Raw genomic sequence first — 16,325 nt, 5'->3', positions numbered from 1 at the left:
TACATCTTCCACGTGCAGTATGGGCTAAATGTGAGATAAAATAAAGGTGTGGATGTAGTTAGTGAGAAGCTACAGTAAGTCGTGGTGCTTTCATGCTCTGGTTTGGTGTTTTAAAATAGCTTTTGTGATCTAAATAAACAGCTGAAAATGCAGCGCTGTGTGCTCCTCTATTTTATGGCCGATTGGGAGGCTTTCTGCACTTCTGTCCAGCCCTACAGGTTCTGTACTGAGCCTTTTGGCGCCATGGAGAGACTGTGGGTAGCAGCAGTGCGGTGCTGTGCGGAACCCTTTCTGTGCGTCACTTGAGTAAAAGTCCCAACAGACCTTCTCTGTGCGCTCCAACGGCTCCAACGCCTCAGAAAACGGAAACTGTCTTCCGCTGAGACTTTCTTTAAAACTGACCCTTCAAATTGCAGCTCCGGACAGATGAGGGGGGCAGTGGCCCGCGGGTAACGGAGTCAGAGAGGCTGCTGCTTTTTCATGCCGGTCGGTAAAAGTATGGCCAAAGAGTTCGGTGACAGCGGGACAGCCAATGAACATAAATGGTGCGTCGTGACGCAACAGGGCCCCGTTGATAAGGAGCGGAGAGTCCAACCGGGACCGGAGAAGGAGGAACGGCAGTTTTGGGGGCCCAGCAAACACTCGCCTATCATCAGTCAGCGTAAAGCCAACTCCTCCTCTTCTGCTGTTACGCACATGTATGCAGCCTCCTTGGCAAAAGACAAAACATTAACTAAACAGACTACTGTAAAGGAAGCGGTCTCCCAAACGGCCGCCTGGATTTTATCAAGCAAACGCTGTTTTCTATTTTTCTCTGCAAACCAAAAGTAGTTTGAGCGACATAAAACAGCTGCTGTAAGCATCAGCTTGGACTGCTGAACACGGAGGAGGGGAGAAAGCCGCTCTCACCGGTTCCCTGACAGCTTTTTTGGAAATATAATTTTTGTTCTTTCTTTCTGTGATGCAGTAGATGGCTGCTGCTCAGCTTTGGCAGTGCCACTTATAGAGAGTTCAAGAAAAAAGGAAGCGATTTGCCAATGCCCTGCAGACTGTTGAAATCCTGAAACATTACTCCAGGCGAAAAGGACGCATCGGTACTGAGACCCATGCAGCGGGGGCTTCCATAGTTGGTGTGTTTATCCACCGTAAATGGAAGAGAAGGTGCTGAAAGAGAGCTGTTGGTCATAACAAAAAAGTAAATAAATAAATAAATAAAATCATACCTGACAGAAAAAAAGAGATTCCAGCAAGAGAAGCGGAATCTGTGCGGTTATTTATGAATTAATCATAGCTTATTAATAATGAGAGCTGCAGAGATTCGGATGACGGCTTCCATTGGCAGATGAGACGTAGTGTGGAGAACACGTGTCCAATTTTTCCTTCATATTTTTTCCTCCCTGGTCTGGATTTCTCACTTGTCACGGCAAGAAAGGAAAACCTAAAAAAACGAGAATTCTGAGTGGCATTATTGCGCACGGCTTTGCCTCTGATGGACATCTTGGCTTGCAGTTCCGAAGAGAACAGTTATAATATTCTCCCCTCTGCGGCAGCGATGCTTTTCCATGGCCTCCCTGGAGGCGACGTGCACGGTGTGGTGGACGAAATGGACCGGAGAGGAAAGAGCGAGTCAGCAGCCATCAGCTCAGCCATCGATATGGGGGAATCAGAGACGGTAGGAGAGATTCTTTTGGCCCTCTCGGCTTGTTAGTGCAGGCAGCATGGCAGCCTGGAAACATGTGACAGTGGCTGCACTCTCACAGCTCCAAGCACTTCTCAGTTCGCTCAGGAAAAAAGTCTCCAATATGCGTCCCAGCCTATTATTTATTATTTCTTCCTGTTCTTAAACGCAGCCTGCTCGGCAGATTTCCTGTGCGAGGCCTAAGCACTGTGATTTCTTCAGCCACTGTTTAATCTAAAACTTCTAGTACCATCGAAGCTCCCGTGAAACAAGATACTAAATTATTTAAGAAATAAAAAAGTATCCTCCAGAGTCAGCATTTTCTTTACTTAAATTAACTGTCATCGTTGTGCTGAAAATACACGTCAGACGTGGATAACACAGAGTCTGCCCAAACCACAACGTCAACGACTCATTAACCAAATTAAAATATATTTTTAACAGGCAAATTAGTACAAACATTAACAAGAAAACCCGGACACGGTTTTATAGTTATTTAAACAAAGACAAGTAGCGTTACAGTCTGTTTTCATGTGGATTTGTTGTCTCTAATTACAATTTAATAAAATTCCAAAGGCAGAAATCATTGTTAAATGAAAATGAATGACATTAAAATCAGAGAAGATGGGACAAAAAATATTACTAATTTTAATTCTACTTTTTACCATTTCTAAGGTATTTGGGGAGGCTAGACGTGCGTGTGTGCGTGCACTGTGTGTGTGTCTATTTTGCAGGCCTCTCGAAAATTATATTGAATGACAGTGTTTATTTATTGTACCTTTAAATATTCTCATTATTAATTCTTATCACTATTATCGTAGTGAGAAATTAAGACACACACACACACACACACACACGCACACCACTGATCTCCTCCACCAAAATAACAATATATCTATTATCCCATACACAAAGTTTAAAGAGTAGCTTATCGTTAATATGTAGAATAGCTGTATTTTATAGTTTCCTTCTTTTAGGCCAGCACTATCAGAAATATTAGAACAATGGTCTGAATAATATCCACTACTAGTGGTGTCATTCGTATTATCCATGAAAGTGACTAAGACATTGTTTAGTGTTTTGCAATGTAATTTAATTGAATGTAAAATGTCCCCATATTTCTAATTTCTTAGACTGAACCACTAAAGCGCAGTTTGCATGATCAGTTAGTGAAATGCATTTTTGAACCCACAGCTGTGGTTGAATAGATATCATTATATTCACGTTGACTTGAAGTTGCTCAAACGCAAATAAGACTGTGCTGCAGTCTGTCCCCCCTGCCTCCCTGTCGTGGCTGCTGCTGGGGGCCTGAGCACTGATGATCCTGGTTCTCCTGACTTTGTAGGGGTTCTCAGTATTTTGCTCCCTCTCCCATGCTGTGATGTTTTAATGTTAGACTCTCTTAGAGCCGTTTCGCTTGTGTTTTCTCGTGTCCTGACGCTGTGCCCTCGTGCCTCTCTCCGTGTTGACCTGCAGTCTATGCCGTGTATGACCAGCGAGCGCGTGGCTCTGTGCGCGGGCTGCGGCAGGAAGATCGCGGACCGCTACTACCTGCTGGCCGTGGACAAACAGTGGCACATGCGGTGCCTCAAGTGCTGCGAGTGCAAACTCAACCTGGAGTCTGAGCTCACCTGCTTCAGCAAGGACGGCAGCATCTACTGCAAGGAGGACTACTACAGGTAGGAGGGCGCACAGGGCATGTGTCCAGGATGGTTAGGATTATGTGACATCTAGCTTTCACCGAGTCAAATACGTTTCAAATTAGATGAACTGTAATAGGTCAATACTTTTTAAACAGTCAATAACAACATCACATATGACCAGGGATGAAATGTTACAAAAAGTAAAAAGGTTTCAGTAAAATCAGTTTTCCTTGTTCTAAAAGGCAGAAATAAAACGCATGATTTATACACCATTTCATTCTCCAAGCTTCTATCCTCATAAAATGGGTTCATAACAACTGGTACTAATTATTTTGGACTGACAGCAGCTAATATTCTGTGACATAATTCAACGTCTATATTTTACTGTTTTCGTTTCTTTTACTAGGTTCATTATATTTACTGTTTCTTATAGCACAACACTGGATGGTAAACGAGCCTGGAATGAAAAATATACTGTGTGTGGTACTAAAAGTCTACTTTTAGGTTTAGCAGCTCTCTGGGAGAGCAGGATCCCTGTCTTCACCACCCCCACCAGTCACATTGGCTCTTTGAATGGCGAATTACTGCTAAATTAGAAATGCCAGAATTCCATGTCAGACCTTTAACAATCAGTACACCTGATTCATGTCCATATTTCATTCAGTGATATTATGGTGCTGTCTGTCTGGGAATCCCCCCCCCAGTAGGTACAGGTTTTAGTGCTTGCTCAGTCCTGCCCCATACTAACACACTACTGGCCTGCCAGGCTCCGTGTCCAGCCGATGATGAGGTTTCTGTGTTGTCCGCAGAAGATTTTCGGTGCAGAGATGCGCTCGGTGCCACCTGGGGATCTCAGCCTCGGAGATGGTAATGCGGGCCCGGGACCTGGTCTACCACCTCAACTGCTTCACCTGCACCACCTGTAGCAAGATGTTGACCACCGGAGACCACTTTGGCATGAAGGATAGTCTGGTGTACTGTCGCCTGCACTTTGAGACTCTCATCCAGGGAGAATATCAGACGCATTTTAACCACGCGGACGTTGTCCCGCACAAAGGCCTGGGCCCGGCCAACACGCTCGGACTATCCTACTTCAATGGCGTAGGGACAGTGCAGAAAGGCCGGCCCAGGAAGAGGAAAAGCCCCGGACCGGGGGCCGAGCTGGCAGCTTATAACGCAGGTAAGAAGGACGTTTCTAAGAAAATGTTCCAAAACAAGAGCGGATGTGCTTGGTAATAAAAGTAAGGCAGAGTTTTGAAAAGTATCCTAGTGTTTCTATAAGAAAAGTACAATTCGTGCTTTATCCTGTTTTGTTGCTGATTTTAGCTCCGAATTTTAAATATTGCTTTAAACACTGTTTTACATGTAAAACTTATCAAAGCAAAAGTTCGTTTGAAAAACCAACTCATCGTCCCTGTTGTAAACTAAATCCTATTCACAATTGGAATAAAGAGGAACGCAACGTGAGCAGCTAATTCCACTTCCAGGCTTCATTAATGAAAAATCCATCTGACATTCCTATAGAGACTTTTATTGTGTTTTATCGTGTTTGTGGTAACGACTTTAGAAAACTTTCTAGTATTTATAGTTGCTCTTTAATATCCTGTCATATTTCTGCAGAGCGTTTATCAGAGAACGATCACAATGACTTAACACTGGGCCTAGTTTTAGACTCATCTCTGGTGTTAATATTTATATCATGTCCCTACAGCCACCTTCTTACTGCTTTCTTTTTTGTTTGAAGATCCTATAATTTTCCAGCTGGAAGCTGGTTGTGTTTATCAAGTATTTTGTCACTACTTTTGTACATATAGCCTTCACATTGCATAGCTTCTATTGAACTAACAGGTCCTGTCAGAAAAACCAGCAGCACATTCACTGTGCATGAATAAGCCTGAATTCCAACTAATAATGAAAGAGGAATGCATAGTGGTTTGGTGTCAGGCCAGGCAGGACAAAAGGAAGGGGTTAGTTAAGCGTCCGACACAGTTCTGTAAAATAAATCCTTGGCCATACTTACATTCATTGCACACAGTTTTAAACTTGAATGTGTCAGATGTGGACTGAGCCTTTCAGCTGCAGCAGTCAAACAATGCTTCACAGAAACATTAATGGACTCAGCGTTTAGAAAATACTGACTTTTCAACCACTGGTGGTTTTTAGTTATGTTTCACTTTAGTGAGTATTGTTATTTAAAAAACAACAACAAGTCTGTATTCTCTCTGGCGTTAAAACGAAAAGCTTTTCATCTTCCAACTTTTGCTTTCACCCTTTTCCACTTGTCAGGCTCCATAGATATCTAAAGACCTACCCCCCCACACCCCACCCCACCCCCAACACACATACCCAACACACCCAAACACCCCCTCACCTCCTTCCAACCACACATCCACACACCAGACACACAGACACACACACACGGCTGGTGACTTTTTGCCAAATTGCGCATGCACCTGTGAGATTAACATGATTTCATGAGTTATTCACTGGAGGACGGAGCAGGAAGTAAAAGAACTGTATACAGCAGTGGTATCTTGGATTCTCGCTCTCTGATGCTTTGACTTTAATTAACCTTCCGGTTGCTCACATAAAAAATAAGTTGATTACAAACTAAATACTATGTCAGAATTGAAGACCAGTCTGAAACAGTAACAACATGAGGTTTTCTCATTTTATGCATGTCAGTTTCGTTGCTTCTCATTTCTCTAAACTTCAGTTAGTGGCTGCAACAAGTGAAATAATTGTTCTCACTTGTTTACAAAGCAAATGAGCTTCCATCCTGTTTTTGTCCTCCTTCATCAAGTGATTCTTCCTTGAGAGAAGAGGCATCACTTTCTTTATTTCACAATACTTTTTTTTATTGAATTATGACACAAGGGATGCTGCTCTAACCAGTCTAGCAACTTCACCTAGTGACAAACTCTGCTTTAGGAAAATACACTTCTTATTGAAAATGTGATCACAAGATTTGATCATGAAGAAAATTAAGGAAAAAAAGTCTAATTTCAGAGTAAAACATTCTTAATCCAAAGAAAAAAATAGTCCTTGCTGGTTTTTTTATTGTGGGTATTTATTAAATAAACAGTTTGAAGAAAATGAATTTGAAGCAGAGGAGGGGAGTGAAGAGGCAGTGCGCCCTCTTCTGTTAGCATCTGGAAACAAAGCTTCACCTGAACTATCACACCACAACATGTGGCGGCACTAAGCCGCACATAGCTCTGAGATGTTGTTGTGACTGTGAATAAGACATTCTGCACAAGGATAAGGAGGCGAGCAGGAAACAGGATGCTTCTTGTTAAACTGCTGCAGCATATGCTTTGGCCAGAAAGCAGCATTTGTTCTGCCTGGTGTGTATGGTCTAATTAAGTGAAGTGTTATTCTGATGCTTTTCCCTCACTTCATATTCATCATTTGCAGCGTTCTGATATTGAACACGAACTGTTATGCATGCAGCAACACTTTGAACATTGCCAAGAAATTTGCAGACTGGGACAAAATACATGTGTGTGTGTGTGTGTGTGTGTGTGTGTGTGTGTGTGTGTGTGTTGAAGCCAAGCTAGCAGCTCCTCCCAGGGTAGAAAGACGTAGACAGGGACAGTCAGAGACGAGGTGCGGAGTGGAGAATGGTCTGCAGCTGGTAGAAACATCTGTCAGGTCACAGTGACACCTTGGATCACATAGATTTTATGGATTTAATTGAAGAAAAGAGATCTAGATTGACGCGGCAACATTTTTTGATCTTGTTAATAAGAAATATTGACATAAAAACTGTTAAAAACTATTTTTCTTTTTATAGGGATTTTTAGTTTTTTTCCAACTTTTGCAGTGCCATACATTTCTGGCTCATGCATATTGTTGCCAAGTGACTTCACAGTCATGGCTTTATGTAGACTCACTGGAAATGCAAGTTTCTTTGGGGGATATTTATTGATTTTCTTTGCCATATTAAAACCAAGCACATTCACTATGTGTTAAATGCAGTACCTTTTCCATAGGATGCATTTGGATTTGTCTCCATGCTATTAAAATTGAATACTCTAATTACTGGGGTCATGGGAATTTCAGGACCTTAAAATGGGGTCAGAGAAAAAAGAGTAACCCTAAAGTCTCCAGTGCAAACAGCCATTCAGAAGAAAATGGCCAGACAAATCAAAGTGATGATCAGTGATTGAATCAGGGTTCTCTCTGTGTAACCACTTCTCCTCTCCTGTTCCCTGTTGGCAGCACTGAGCTGTAACGAGAACGACGGCGAGTCCATGGACCGGGACTCCCAGTACAGCTCCAGTCAGAAGACCAAGCGCATGCGAACGTCCTTCAAGCACCACCAGCTGAGAACCATGAAGTCATACTTTGCCATCAACCACAACCCTGATGCCAAGGACCTCAAGCAGCTTGCCCAGAAAACCGGTCTCACCAAGCGGGTCTTACAGGTAACCACAACAACTTTTCACTTCAGAGGAGACCCTGCTGTACCTTTACTTAGGGGAGAAAGGGAGACACCAACAGGGTGTTTTTTTAAGGATATTGCTGCTTATCAGTCCAGCAAAATCCTTGGAAAACATTCAGGAAGCTGCAAACAAGCTAAATAAAATTTTCTTGTGCTTTCTTTTCTATTTTCTTTTAAACAAAAATAAGAAACTAACTGAAGAGAAGCTGCAATGAACAGAAGAGCTTCCTCCAGGAAAAGCATGTGTCCATATTAGAAGACAAAATTACCCAGGAATGAAAGGAAAGCCCTAAAAAAATCCAAGTGTAATCAACTGTAATGGATGATACGACGTCGCACTAAGAGATGAAAATACAAAAAGCTTGAAAAAAGTGGAAGCACAGCACAGCATTTGATTTCCACAAAAGGTTACAGCAAAATGTCTGGAGGACTGAAAAGAAGAAAAATGAGACAAAAAGGTTTCTGAATCAAATTTTTCTGAGAGGGGAAAAAAACCCATCCCACTGCTTTAATTAACGCTTGCAGAAAACAAAGCAGTCATTTTGCTTTGATGCATTCGAGTGTTCACGCCTGTTATTCCAGCTGAAGCGCTTCTCTGGCTGCTTGTTTCCCATGGCTCCGTCATGATTCCATTTCAACACGCTCCGACACTCAGTGTCACTCGCTCCACATCTCACATACTACTTTTTAGTGAAGATTGTGTGAAAAAATAGAATTCAAAAAGTGAAAATAAAATAATGTGAGGAACACTGAAGAGCAGGATGCTGGTTCTAAGGTGTAGGCCTTCCTGGGTCCTCAGCAAAATGGGGAAGAAACCATCAATTTATTATTGTAAATATAAAAATTAATGAAATCATAGCTGCTTTTATCCTTACACACACTGTAGACAGGTCCATTATTAGCTTTTCATGGTCTCAATTAAAACAGGAAGCCAAGGCGCTCTATTTTCATGTGCAATCTCTAAAGAAAAGGTTTTATTTTTCTATGGTTACTACTGCCCTTTTCTCTGGGACTAGCCATATAAAGGCTTTTATAACTTTTGTACACATTAGAAGAGTGCCCTGGCCCTGTGTTTGTAAGTGTTCTTTTATCCTCGACTTCATCTGCAACCAGACTTTAAACAGGCACAAGAAGATGCTCTGGTGTGTGCTCTTAACTAATAGCAAATGGAAGGAGAGAGAGGCAGTGGTGGAGATAATGTGGGTCTGCTTGGGGTTCTCAGACATTAAAACATAAGACCATATAAGTATCTATTTATTTATTTATATGCATATTATAGCCTTTTTGCTGCAAAATGACTCAAATGCTCAAAAGTAAGTGCCAAAATATGTAAAGTGTCATTCTTTTACAAATGTTCCACATGAGCGTTTATCTTATGTGATGACAGTGCAGCACTCAGTACCTCAGTACACAGTGTTAAGTTGCTGCCAACAAATATTTCCTGCTGCTACCACCTATTAAAATGTTTGCACCCATTAAAATGTTTGCACTTACAAATGGTGCTTTTATTGTGAAGATGTTATAGGAAATGTGAAGTGTTGATCACTAAGTTAGTGGAACTTAATTAGTGGTTCAGGTAAACAATTTTACCTTGATGTGTGATGCAGTAAAAAAAACACTTGCACCTTGCCGACACAGCTCAACCGCTCACAGCCGTTGATGGCCAGGCTTGGGGGCGGCTACGGCGCCTGTTATGGAAAAACCCTATATGTTCACCAGCTAGTTGCTAACTAACTGTGTCTGTCTGCTGTTTGGTTCTGAGCAAGTAGTGTGCAGTGGTTTATGAGAGCTTTTTAGGCTGAAAACAGCTACCTGCCTTTGCTGACTGTGCCCCTGATGAGAGCAGTGAGACTGGATCAAAACAGTGATGTTGCAGGAAAACCAAAGCAGTGACCTAAAAACATTCAAATATCCCATAAAGCTTTAGACTTGGGTGGTAATGCTCTGTGGGTTTATCACATAACGTGGTTGAGCCATTGTTCATATAAGAATTGATTAGTGCAACTTAAGGTTAGGTTGACTGAGGTCATGGTTATAAGGTTGCAGCTCTGACTGCAGGTAGAAAATGTAAAACAAACAATGATTTTCTTTTTCAAGTCAGTCACCTAGCCATCCCTCCACCTCCACCTCAACTTGAAACCTGCTCCAGATAGAGTAGGTAATCCACCAGAGTGAGCAGCATGTCTGTTTTTATTATAGTCAGGTTATTATGGTGTGGAGATGCAGTTGTAAGAGCAGACCGAGTTGAAACGCTCACAACCTGCTGCACAAACAGTAAAAGTATAAATGTTCTCTATGTTCACTGTGACAAGTGAAATTTCTGGAAGCAACTGTTTCCATGAAGAGTTTTTAATCTTCATGGAAATGTACTGAAATCAGTGACTGCCAGGAAGGAAGAACACCTTATGCAGTAGGATGCTTTAGAACGAGGATCTCCAACCCTGTTTACTCAGCTACTTTATAAAAAATGGAAGCAGCTGAGAGCTACTCATGTTTTTACATTAGGCAACTTTTACATTAAATCACATATTGTATCAAAACCTTCAGACAAGTCTCCAAACCAAACCAGCTGAATAAGCCAATTCTTTTGTAACCAGTTATCAAATCTTAATATCCAAGACATTTGGTATCAAAAACATAAACATCAGTCGTCACATCAGGTGGCCAAAGTCATATGCACCTCCTTTCTCAAATCAAAACTTTATTTTATAGACTGCGTGTACTGTAGGTGTTGTAAGAGCAGTGTAAAGTTGGTTATTGTAGTTTGGGCTCAACACAAACAACGATGGAAGCAGTTAGGGTAGACTTTTAAAAGCCCCTTGTGCCTGACTGCCGCATTTTGATTTAAAAAAAATCAGGCATCTTAACTAAACATGCAGACATGTTAAACAGTTTGTGCCACTTGCACATTCCGAGGGTATCATGATCTCAGATGTCCACTGCAAAAAAAAAAAACGTCCACAGCCCTGCTTAGAAATCATAGAAAAATCCACTCCTTATAACACCAGTATTTGACGGAGTATCAAACCAATGCATTGACAGCTGGCAATACATCCAATGGTACGTAGCAAACAGCAACTGCTTATAGCGAATTTGGCGTAGAGTTACTTACTTTACTGAAATGCAGGTTAAAGATGCAGCAGGCCACAGCATAACAGATGGAATCCTTGGCAACGTACCTCCTGTTTCTAGAACAGTAAATGTTGATCATTTCATTTAAATGAAGATTTTAAAGTCTTAACACAACATTGTCCAAAAAAAGTGGCTAACACCACTGAACGGCATAACTGACATAAACAAACGTGACAGCAGCATATCTCATTTGATTGGCAGGTGACTGGCCAATAATAATTTGGTGCCAAAGGAGGGTGGGACACTGATTGGATTGCAGTTTGAGCAGGCTCAATGAGCAAAGGTCTGTTGTGTAACTTTTTGAGTTTTGTAATGCAAGCATCATAGGGTACATACTGAATATTCTCTGAACCTATAGGCCAGCTACTCAGAATCAGGGAGCGAGCTAATGGCAGCTCATGAGCGACGTGTTGTAGACCCCTGCTGTAGAACATGGCTGGCAGTGTACGGCTCCAATATGGAACTACAGTTAAACAACAAATAGTGAACAAAGTAGTTAGAGTGGCTGTATTTGTGACGATGTGACAAAATCTAACAGAAGCATTTTATTGTAGTGGTATAGCAATGTGTACAGCTTGGGTTTGGCCAGGATTTAGAGATACACTATATATGTGAGATGTGTAGTCCCACCCTAATATAACTGAACCGTGGAAGTTATTTGTGGTGCTCACAGCAGTAATATAATTCAGCACCATCATGTCTGTCCAGAAACAGTGTTTTGGTTGCTCTGGGTAACTGAAACACCTTGCAGCTTTCACTGGAATTACCTTATAGAATAAAAATAGGGTCAATGAGAGAGAGTTCTGTGAATTATCCAGTGACAGGAGCACTGCTGCTGGAAAGAGGAGCCATTTTTCACCGCAGTGTGCTCCCAAATGACTGAGATACAACCCTCTAAACCCTGACAAATACATGAAAAACCAGCTGCATGGTTAGCTAGCACTAGAGGTGAGTGAGAAAAAGGTTTTTGTGTAACTTGGGTTTCAGAACCCCTGGTAAATGCTCAGATATGAATCTCTGCACCTTTAGTTACACAAACAACATTTTTATTATATCAGAAACAGATATCACATGTGGAATCTGTGCCCATAACTACCATAGAGCATTCATTTTGCTTCATGATATTTTATTCCCACAGGTCTGGTTCCAAAACGCTCGGGCCAAGTTCAGGAGGAACCTACTGCGGCAGGAGAGCACCGGGGTGGACAAGGCTTCTGATGGCTCCACGCTGCAGGGTGGGACACCGTCAGGCCCGGCCTCAGAGATCTCCAACGCCTCCATGAGCCCCTCCAGCACTCCCACCACCCTGACAGACTTGACCAATCCTACCATGCCCACTGTAACCTCTGTGCTTACATCAGTACCGGGCAGCATGGATGTCCACGAGTGCCGTAGCCCCTCACAGACCACACTGACCAGCCTCTTCTGATGGCCGGAGACATTGACCACAGCTTCAGCCCTCCCCACTCCTCCCTCACCTCTGCCCCTCCTTCCTGGATCTAAAACTGAGCACTGTTGACTCCTTTGAACATTAAACGGATTAGAAAAGAGAAGGTAATGGAAAAATAAACAGATTTCATTTTGCTCTGAGCCCGTTAGAGACTACTTGCATAGTGAGGTGGCTAAGCCTTACACATGGAACAGTTGTTGTTATTTTGATGTTGTTGTCTTGTTGAGAACTGAGGAGACTTGATTTGCATTTTTCAATGTTTACAGAAAGACTGCGGGGAAAAAGAACTGCTTAATTTTTGAAATTTCTTTTTTCCAGCACAGTATTTATGTTGTTGTACAAGAGTCACTGTTAGAAGGATTGTAAAAAAAATCTTTTTCTGGAAATCTGAGATTAAACACAGGTTACAATATCCTACAGCTGCCATGTGCCTTACAGTCTGTTTCATCTTTACTGACCATGATCAGACACAAATTATCAGACTCAGAAGGGACGGGTTATATGGCAATGACCTTCACTGCTTGTGTACATCTGTGTGTGTCTGTGCGTGTGTGCAGTGGTTAGTTCTTATTTGTGTTTGTGCCTGCACATGTGTATTGTACATACTGTACAGTGATACACATTCTGCAGTGCCTTCATTTCAAATGATGAATTTAGAGTTTAAACCATGATGAAACTAATTATTCTGCTGGCCAACATAAAAGCTGCTGTCCTGATGTGCAGCCTAGCTTTTTACGAACAAGGATCATCTTCCTCACCTGCTGTACATAATACACCGGTGATTCTTTTGGCTGAAGGCACTGTTAATTGTACACAGATGAAATATCAAAACATATTCTTTCCTACCCAGATGCTGGGTTTATCACATCAGGACATGCACATTTCAGACTTAAACATCAACTGGGTACCAAATGCCTTTTTTTGGTTGTCTGGGACTAGTCAATTTTTTGACAAATAAATAGTGGAATTCCAGAACAGTAGGATGAAAAACCATTAATTATTTGGACATACCTCTTAAGCTGATTTTAACTATGAGTAGGATATGTAATTTACACATTTCGAAGCACAAAATGAGACCAAACATATTCTCTCTATATCGTGACAGTGTAGCTGCTGTGTGAAGGGAATTGCGCTGCTGATGAGACTCCTGTTTTTAGTTGTAATATAACCCAACTCTTCACTAAATACTCCTGCTTTAGTTTGTATCAACATATATGACATTAAAATAAGACAAACCTTATGGTTTTCCCTGTTCATAGAAAATGTTAGTTTAAACCACTGATATAATCTTTTGCAATTCATTTTTTCCTAAAGCAAGTGAGATATATTTACTGTTAAGGTGCAATATTCTTTGCCTCTCAAATTAAGGCAGACAACACCACTGCTATCAATATCACTTCATTAAATTGAAGAAAATCTTTCATTAGCAATGAAAATATATGGAATTATTTCACAATAATGGCAGGTTTTCTTTCGTTTTTGCACTGAAATTACTTGTCAAAGTAGATATTTTTCTGTATGATAGAAAACTTGTGAATGGGAGGAGAGCTGCCGGTGAGACTGGCATAATGATTCTTGCTGAGCTCCTCTTGCTGTGCTGCCACATTCTTGTACACATCCCTGCTGTCCTCGGTTCTGTACAAATATAAACACTACCAATTATAATACTTTGTTTTCCAAGAAAATGTGTGCCTCCAAGTGCAAGTGTTCTTCATCGACTGTTATGTACATACTGTATATACACACAGTGGCGCGTTCTTCTGAGCAGTCAGATGGATTTGAGTCGAGCCCCTGAGAGGCCGGACAGTCGTTTATAAATTCAACTGAAAATGTGAACAAAGTTTGGATGAAATTCATCCTTATTCAGAACCATGTACCCACTTAATGCACTTTTATTTTGTTTAGCTATTTAGATCAGAACAGGAACATCACAGAGCTTAGAAAAAGAGCTTTAAGTTTATACCACTCGGCCCAGGTGAAAAAGTTGGTTTGCAGCACAGAAAAGCTCTGATGAAGACCTTCAAACAAAAAATGTCAACATCCGCTTCCATTTCTTCTTCACTCTTTGCTTCATCTTCTTTTATTCCAGATAGTGTAATGTAGCATAACATCTCTCCCTCTCTCTTTGTGTGTACATACATATATCGATACAAAAATGATAAAACAAAATCTGTTTAATTTAGCTTTTATTTGGAAGACTATACATACATTAAAGTACTTGTTTAGGGTATAAATTTTTTAAAAAGTGAATGTTTCCTCAAAGCAATTTTATATTTCAATCAGCAAAACCTAAATGCATAACATGGGCACTGGCAAACAGTAAACCTCCAGCTGTTGTTTCAGCTTATCATACAGAGCATTTTTCACATAAACCCCGCTAACTTGTTACTGTGGGCCTCAGCTTCAGAGTCACTGTTATTTGTCCAAATCCCACATTTTCAACAACATAGGTGTGTGTCCTTGCAAATGAAATAGCTTATAGTTTCAGTTACTAACTTCAAAACCAGTCAAGTGGAATTATCAGCTAATGTGCTCTGAAAGTAGCTGCTAACAGCACTGGCACTGTTACCTCCCTCGAGTTGGTTGCCCTTGCAGCAAACTGTCCTGTTTCCATCAGTTCAATGTGTGGTCTTCTTAACGTCCTGTGGTACTCCTCCCTGTATACTCGACACAACCGCTGCATGTTTTGTACTCTAAAAGTAGCTGCTAACACCAGCACCGTTTCCTCCTGCAGCTATCTGAACTGTGCCCAGTGTTTTATTCTTATTTATAAGAAGTAAGCATGTGATTGATTGCAGGCAGGAGATGTCTCACACACAAACACACACACACACAGACTAGACACACAGACATGACACACACTAGAGTGGAGCATAGCAAGAAGTAACAAGAAACTTGCCAAAGATAGGTTTATGAGATCTGCATCAATTTTAGACAGGTTTTTAAAATGTATTTGGTTCGAATCTGTGGTTTTGATCCGATTCAGCCATATCTCTGACTCTTGTATCGATTTTTCAATTTGGTTTATACTTACACCCCTAATATACAGTATATGCACTGATCAAAAAAATTAAGGGAACACTTAAATCACACATCAGATACTGATAAACAAATTAAAACCTTTACTAATGTACAGTGTATAGTTAGTTCAGAACAAAATGACATATAAACAGTCAATGGAAACCAAACTCATCAATCCCTGGAGAGCTGATTCAAAACCATACTGGGTAACACTTTCCAATAAGGGTACATTAATTAATCGTACTTAATGCAGTAAGAGGCATTAACTAATAGGTAACTAATGCATTTATTAATCATGTACTAATGTTTTTCATGTTAAAGTATTACCTCATACATTATTTAATAGTTTAATATTTTTAACGACACTGCTAACATTTGTTGATGCAGTAATAAGCATTAACTAAACGTTAAATAATACAATAATAAGCATTGCATTCAACAACTTAAATGTCTCTTGATAATACTAGTAAATTGTCAATAAAGATATTAACATTTATTTCACAAAGTTCACAGCTTAGCAGTTTCATTAGGAGAAGGCTGTTTTAATGTTCATTTAAGCATAATAATTGTCCACTTACTTGTCCATCCTCCAACCAACGAATTCACTTTGTCCTCGCTCCACGTTCATCTAAGGTGGTATCTTCCAGCTTCTGATTGACTGAACACACATGATGCAAGTATGCAGCAGTGGGCAGGGCATGGATAGTTGGAAAGCATGCACGGTGGTAGCTCTCGAGGACCTGACTTGCCCACCCCTGCTGTATACTGTAAGCATTACTTACTCGTAATTACGCACTTATTAATGCTCTTTAAAAATGTAGTGAGTAACCATTACTTAACCTTTATTAACCATTTGTTAATGCTTTTTGTGACGCTTATTGTAAAGTGGGAACCATATGTGCATGAACTAACACTTCATAAATGTATCACAGCGGTGAATAACCATTACTTAAC

At 40.8% G+C, this 16,325-nt stretch overlaps 1 protein-coding gene across 2 annotated transcripts; it reads left to right on the top strand.

Annotated features, from left to right (window-relative positions):
- The first annotated feature begins 381 nt into the window (after positions 1 to 381).
- On the top strand, positions 382 to 12,794 carry lhx2b (LIM homeobox 2b). 2 transcript variants are annotated; one of them, XM_020599257.1, is made up of 5 exons: positions 382 to 1,672; positions 3,155 to 3,357; positions 4,134 to 4,501; positions 7,546 to 7,751; positions 12,039 to 12,794. In XM_020599257.1, exons 1-5 carry the CDS (start codon positions 1,490 to 1,492, stop codon positions 12,327 to 12,329), a joined length of 1,251 nt encoding a protein of 416 aa, XP_020454913.1. In that variant the 5' UTR covers positions 382 to 1,489; the 3' UTR covers positions 12,330 to 12,794. The 2 variants fall into 2 exon arrangements, with proteins under 2 accessions (XP_020454913.1, XP_020454911.1); XM_020599255.1 differs by having other exon boundaries at positions 383 to 1,672; positions 4,131 to 4,501.
- The last annotated feature ends 3,531 nt before the right edge of the window (positions 12,795 to 16,325 follow it).

This window comes from Monopterus albus, unplaced genomic scaffold (genome assembly GCF_001952655.1).
Source record: "Monopterus albus unplaced genomic scaffold, M_albus_1.0 scaffold40.1, whole genome shotgun sequence".
NCBI classification, from domain to species: Eukaryota; Metazoa; Chordata; class Actinopteri; order Synbranchiformes; family Synbranchidae; genus Monopterus; species Monopterus albus.
Note: the sequence above shows the minus strand (reverse complement) of the source record. Positions and strands in the feature narration are given on the sequence as shown.